The sequence below is a fragment of the Chinchilla lanigera genome, unplaced genomic scaffold, assembly GCF_000276665.1.
Source record: "Chinchilla lanigera isolate Chin_1 unplaced genomic scaffold, ChiLan1.0 scaffold00018, whole genome shotgun sequence".
Taxonomy (NCBI): domain Eukaryota; kingdom Metazoa; phylum Chordata; class Mammalia; order Rodentia; family Chinchillidae; genus Chinchilla; species Chinchilla lanigera.
Window position 1 is genome coordinate 866,372 of NW_004955419.1, and position 6,737 is coordinate 873,108.

General features: G+C 49.7%; 1 protein-coding gene across 2 annotated transcripts in view; it reads right to left on the reverse strand.

Moving 5' to 3' along the window:
* Fpgs (folylpolyglutamate synthase) overlaps positions 1–5,358 on the reverse strand; it is a 17,839-nt gene extending 12,481 nt beyond the window's left edge. The window contains exon 1 of one of the 2 annotated variants that reach the window (XM_013513170.1): positions 5,292–5,358. In XM_013513170.1, coding sequence (XP_013368624.1) covers positions 5,292–5,312 — 21 coding nt within the window. In that variant the 5' untranslated portion in view covers positions 5,313–5,358. Of the gene's footprint in view, positions 1–5,031; positions 5,263–5,291 lie in introns of those variants that run through there. The other variant, XM_013513168.1, reaches the window with a different exon arrangement.
* Positions 5,359–6,737: the final 1,379 nt, after the last annotated feature.

Consider the following 6,737-nt stretch of genomic DNA (forward strand, 5'->3'; position numbering starts at 1 on the left):
AAAAAAAAAAAAAAAAAAGAAGTGCAATTGCGGGTCAAAGGCAAGCGGCATTTGACATTTTCACACCAATTGCCACACTGGGCTCCTCAGCGGCGGTGCGGGTTTGTCCCGTCCAGCAGGGCGTGGGCCAGCATTTCCTCTGGTCCTCAGACCCAGACTGCACTTGCTACTGACTGGGGGCTGGGTTCTCAGGACAGTTATTATGAAGTAGGTGGAGCACTTTATCTCTTTTGCTTTGTTTTTGAGGAAGGTTCTCACTGTGAATTTCAGGTTGGCCTTGAACTCAAACTGACCTCAAACTCCCAGTGATCCTCCTGCCTCAGCCTCCTGAATGCTAGGCTTAGACCACACTCAGTTTATTTTTTTTTTTCAAGTTATAAAAGCTTTATTGAAAACCATCTTTACTAAAGTTTTAATACTTAAATATATGTGAAATGGTTCCTAAACTTTTTCTTATATTTAAAAGCCATTTGTGTTTCCTTTACAGTCCATTCATCTACTTTGTTGTTTTTTGTTTGTTTGTTTTGAGACAGGTTGTCACTCTGCAGTTCAGGTTGGCCTTGAGCTCACTTTGTAGCCCAGGCTGTTCTCAAACTCAGAACAATCCTCCTGCCTCAACTTCCCGAGTGCTTGGATTACAGGTGTGCGCCACCACGCCCAGCATTCACCTACTTTGTATCATGGCTTTTTACTAGAAAAGCCACAGATGTCTGGGGAAGGAAATAGAAGTATAAAGGTACATGTCCATAATCCCAGCACTCTGGGAAGCTGAGACAGGAGGATCTCAAGTTGAGTCCAGCTTGAATAACTTAGTGACTAAGGCCCTATCTCAAAATTTAAAAAAATAAAATAAAATAAAAGGGCTGGGGAAGTAGCTCAGTGTCCCTGGGTTAAAGCCCTGGGTTAAATCCCTAGTATCACACAAAATATATGGAAAAGTTAAAGGCACTTTCATCATATGCCTGCTCAGATGGGGAGGGTGAAGGCATCCTTCTCTCTCTCCCAGGAAGACAACAGGAATAAAGTCACTGTCATGAGGAAAAGCAAAGAAAGTAAGGGGGCTGAGCCCGCGCTGAGTATGGAGGGCTGATGGAGGCTGGAGCCAAGGGCAGCTGAGGACCCTGCTTTACCTCTGCCTTCCCAGAGGAAAGGGGTTGCTCATTCCTCCATCATTCATCTGATAAGAGACTGGCTCTGTGCTGGGCCCTGGGCTGATGCTAAGGATGCTGTGGGGAAAGGTGGTGAGGTTGTACTCAGCCCACTACAGGGGCTGAGAGGGAACTCAAGAAGGAAACTGAGCTGGGTATGGTGGTGCACGCCCGTAATCCCAGCACTTGGGAGGCTGATGCAGGAGGGTTGCTATGAGTTCAAGATCAGTGTGGGCTACATAGTGAATTCAGGGGCAGCCTGATTTACATAGTGAGACCCTGTCTAAAACAAAAAGCAGCCAGGCCATGGTGGCCTATGCCTCTAATCACCTGTAATCCCAGCACTCGGAAGGCTGAGGCAGGAGGATCGTTGTGAGTTCAAAACCAGCCTGGGCTACAAAGTGAGCTCAAGGCCAGCCTGAACGGCATAGTGGGACCTTGTCTCAAAAAAAAAAAAAAGACAAAAAAAGAAAAATTAAAATGCTGAAATCACAACACATCATTGAAATCTAGAAGACTATTAGTAACTATTTTGAAAACCTGTACTCCCATAAATTTGTGAATCCAGAAGAAATGGATAGATTCCTAGACTAAACCAAGAAGATATAAAAACTCTGAATAATCCAGCAACAGGTAATGAAATTGAGGTAATAATAAGAAAAAAATCTTCTACAAAAAGCCCACAACCTAATGGATTTGCATCTGAATTCTAAAAGAACTGCAAGGAAAATCTAATGGCAATATTCCTCAAACTCGTTAATGAAATTGAAACAGAAAGAAGACTACTACGCTCATTCTTGGAAGCTAGTATTACATTGATTCCAAAACCAGACAAGAGCCGGGTGTGGTGGCTCATGCCTGTCACCGCAGCACCCAAGGCTGAGGCTGAGGCTGAGGCAGCCTCCCAGAGTGCTGGGATTATGGACATGTACCTTTGTACTCCTACCTCCTTCCCCAAACATCTGTGGCTTTTCTAGTAAAAAGCCCTTATACAAAGTAGGTGAGGGGCTGGGGATTTAGCTCAGTGGCACAGCGCCTGCTTGGCAAGTGCAAGGTCGTGAATTCGACTCCGGATACTGGAAGAAAAACAAAACAAACAAACAAACAAACAAAAAAAAACAAAGTAGGTGAATGCCGGGCATGGTGGCACATGCCTGTAATCCCAGCACTTAGGAGGCTGAGGCAGGAGGATCGTTGCAAGTTTGAGGTCAGCCTGGGCTACAAAGTGAGCTCAAGGCCAGCCTGAACTGCATAGTGAGACCCTGTCTCAAAAAACAAAACATGGGGCTGAGGATGTAGCTCAGCGGCACAGCGCCTGCCTGGCAAGCGCAAGGTCCTGAGTTCGATCCCGGTACCGCAAAAAAAAAAAAAAAATGTAATTCATCACACAAAGGGAAGCAAGGGAAAAAAATCCCATGATCATCTCAACAGATGCAGAAAAGGCCTTTGGCAGTTGTGACAACATCCACTCATGATAAGGGGCTGGGGATTTAGCTCAGCGGCAAAAGCGCCTGCCTGGCAAGCGCAAGGTCGTGAGTTCGGTTCCCGGTACCGGAGAAAAACCAAAACCAAAAAAAAACAAAAAACATCCACTCATGATAAAAATCCTGAAGGAAATAAGTAAGAAGAAGGCCTTATCTCAATCTGATAGAAGCCTACTGCCAACATCATATTAAATGGGGAAAAACAGAAAACTTCTCATCTAAAATCAAGAACAATTGCCCGGTGTGGTGGTGGACCCCTGTCATCCCAGCACTCAGGAGGCAGAGGCAAGAGGATTACACAAGTTTGAGACCAGCCTGGGCTCCATAGTGAGTTTGAGGGCAGCCTGAACTACTACATAGCCAGACCCTGTCTAAAAGGACCAAAATAAATAAATAAATGGATGTGGAATTGTTTTTCCAATTGGTTTTCTCAGCCTCCAAGCATCCCTCCTGCCCAGTGCCAACCAGGACCCTCATCAACAGGAGAGGAAGCCGAGGGCCAGAGCGTTATCACTCGTCAAGGTCCCCAGCGAGCCAGCAGCGGAGCGAGGTTTCAGCCCAGCCCAGCTCTGACTGATTTCAAGCAGCTACTGATTTAGTGCTTTAGATCAAACTTTGGAAATTCCTGGCTAGCATTTTAATTTTTTTTGTTTGTTTGTTTTTATTTTTTAGTTTTTCTCCGGTACCAGGAACCGAACTCACGACCTTGCGCTTGCCAGGCAGGTGCTTTGCCGCTGAGCTAAATCCCCAGCCCCCTAGCATTTTAATTTTTGATGTGGGCTTTCTTTTTCATTTCTTTCCTTTTTTTTTTTCCCTGTGTGTGTGGGTTTTTTGTTTGTTTGGTTTGGTTTGGTTTGTTTGTTTTGTGAGACAGGGTCTCACTGTGTAGCCCAGGCTGGCCTGGAACTGTGTGGATCCTCCTGCCTCACCCTTCCAAGTGCTGGGACTGTAGGCATGCGCCACACCTGATTCTTGCCTGCTTTTACTTCTCACTTTTCTTTCTTTCTTTCTTTCTTTCTTTCTTCTTTTTTTTTTTTTTCATTTTGAGACAGGATCTCACTAATTTGTTAAATTCCCCAGGCTGGGCTGAAACTTTGGAATCTTCCTGCCTCAGCCTCCCTGAGTGCTGGGATAATAGGCCTGTGCATGCCAGCTTTTAACCTACATTTTCCCAGCTAACAGTGAACGTGAGTTCTGTCTAAAGATCCGTAGTGTGCTGTCACTGTAACACACGCATCTTCAAGGAACGCTGTGTCCAGAGCCCTGTTCCTCAGCAGTGACAAGGCCAAATAGCCAGAGCGGCTTAGTCACGGACAGGGTCATGGCTCCACGCCCAGGCCATTCCTGGGCCCTACCCCCACCTGGCGCCAGCCTTGTTAGGCACCTGGAGTCGCTCAGGCAAAAGCGCTCTGCATTTGAACTGGCTCTTGCTTTAGCTGGAGGCTCCACAGCTGGCAAGGGGCCACATGAAATGTCACTGCCCCCTGGCCCTGGGCAGGCCTTCGCTGCAAAAATAACCCACTGCGTGTCCCTGTGCAAGTCACCTCCCTCCTCCGGGGCTCTAGTCTCTAAGGTAAGGACGCCTGGGTGACTGCAGAAGACACCCCTCCTCCACTGTCGGCAGGTTAGGCCAGGCATCTCGGGGTCCGGGAAGCAGGGGCTCTCTGCCAGAGCTCCGGGTGCGATCTCCAGGAGGAGGGAGATGTGTCCTGCGGTCCTCTCTTACAGGGGGCTGGGCCATGGGAGGCCCTGTAGGTGGACCACACCTCCCCAGGGACCCTGCAGCCCCACCCGGCCCCACCCCCAGTCCATGGGTCTCCCTGGCCCGAGGTCCAGGGCAGCTGAGCAGGTCCCAGCCCGGGCCCTCACCTGGCTGAGCGCCTGTCCTTCTCCGCCCAGCAGTCCCCAGTTCTGAGTGCATAATGCAAATGACTCAGGAGGTGCAGGGCCTAGGATGAGCCAGGATGAGTTCAGAATCTCCAAAGGCTGAGCCTGAGTCCCCTGACTTCACCTGTCGCCATGGACCACAGGGAATATGGGCCCCGCTCCTTCTGGTTTTCCTGAACTATTCTCCTCCTTGAGCTCAGCCTCTTCCTGGGGCCTGCAGTTAGGACCATGGCTAGGCCCTCCAGGCCCTGAGAGACGTTTACACCCCTCATACTCTGTAAGGAACCCGAGCGTGGTGGCACATGCCTGGCACTCCTGTGACGCCATCGCAAGAGGCTGGGAAGCTGAGGCAGGAGGATCACTGAGAGTTCAAGGCCAGCCCAGGCTATAGAGTGAGTTCAAGACCAGGAAGACCTTGAACATACACAGTAAGACCCTGTCTCAGAAACCAAATAAAAAATGAGAGGCTTAGTGAGCCAGGTGACCTGCCCAGGACCACCAGGCTCTCCTACCTGGAAGGAGGCTGTTTTAGCTGCGCAAGGACAGCCGGACGGGCCTTGTTGCTCCATGGTCGCTTCCCACCACAACTTCTCAGCCACTAAGGACACAGGCAGGGACCTGGCGCCTTTCATCCCCCGGTTTCACCTCCACCACTGCAGCTCTGCCTGCTGCTAGGGGACAGCGGGCCCAGCTGGGCAAGAGACAAGCTGGGGACTCCCGAGGCCTTCCCTACGCTGATGGGACTGGAGACAAGTTGGGGGAAGAGATTTACCTGATAGGTTCCCGTTCCCATCCTGTGATCAGCCCAGGGACCTCGGCCAGGCCTGGCAGGTGACCACAGGGCCACTCGGTATGTCCCTGGAGTTAAATAACAACTGCACAGAGGTCAAAGGTAAACAGCCACAGGGGGTGGGGTAGAAGGGGATGTGTCTGGGTGACTTCTAAACCTTTCAAGGGTTTTAGGATTTATCATTTAATTTGCCTTCCCATTCTGGAAGATTCTTCTAGCAGGGTGTAGTGGTACATGCCTATAATCCCAGTACTCAGTAGGCTGAGGCAGGAGGATTACCATGAATTTGAAGCCAGCCTAGGCTACATAGTGAGTTCAACACGAACTACTTATGGAGACCCTGTCTCAAAAATAAAAAGAAGGTGCTGGGGATATAGCTCCGTGACACAGTGCCTGACTGGCAAGCACCATGTCCTGAGTTTGATTTCTGGTACCAAAAAATAAAAATAAAAAGAACAAGGCTAGTGTGGTGGTGCATGCCTATAATCCCAGCATTCAGGAGCCTGAGGCAGGAAAAAGCTCGGAGTTTGAGGTCAGCCTGGGCTACACAATGAAACCCTGTCTCAAGAATAAATAAACGCTGGGTGTGGCGGTGAACACCTGTAATCCTAGCATTTGGGAGGCTGAGACAGGAGGATCGTTGTGAGCTTGAAGCCAGCCTGGGCTACAAAGTGAGCTCAAGGCCAGCCTGAACTGCATAGTGAGACCCTGTCTCAAAAAGACAAGACCAAAAAAAAAGAAAAAAAACCAATAAGAACACAGTCCCTAGCCTGCAGGGCAGGGTAACATCAAAAACACATGTACAAAAAAAAAAACAACAAAAGAACACATGCACAGTGGCCGGGGGTATAGCTCAGTGGCGTAAGTGCTTGCCTGGCAAGCCTGAGGTCATGAGTTCGATTTCTGGTACTCCCCCCGCCCCAAAAAAATTAAAGTTTGGGCCAGGGATATAGCTCAGTGGCACAGCGCCTACTTGGCAAGCACAAGGTCCTGAGTTCGATGCCTTGTACCACCCCCCCAAAAAAACCCCCCACATGTACAGGAACCAGTCAAGGCCTTTCTATTCCCCAGCCTCTCTGTCACCTGTCTGGCCTTCCCTGCCCCACTCAGCAGTGTCAGAGACCTGTACGTGCTGGGCACTTATAAAGGCCAGAGACACAGCAGGACCCTGGTGGGCCCTGGGCTGGGAGCTTTTATTCTGAGTCCACATCTCCCTCCACAAGTGGGTGTGACACCCCATCACACCAGGGTTTGACGCTGAAGCCACCCCAGCTCCTCTTTAGGGGGGACCTGGGTAAGGAAGGAGTCAGGGTGAATTGGGAGCCAGTAGCTCCAGGGTTTAGGGCTTGCTTTCATTGTTTTAATAAGGTATAGCCAGAGGCAGTGGCACATGCCTGTAATCCCGACTACTCAGGAGGCTGAGGCAGG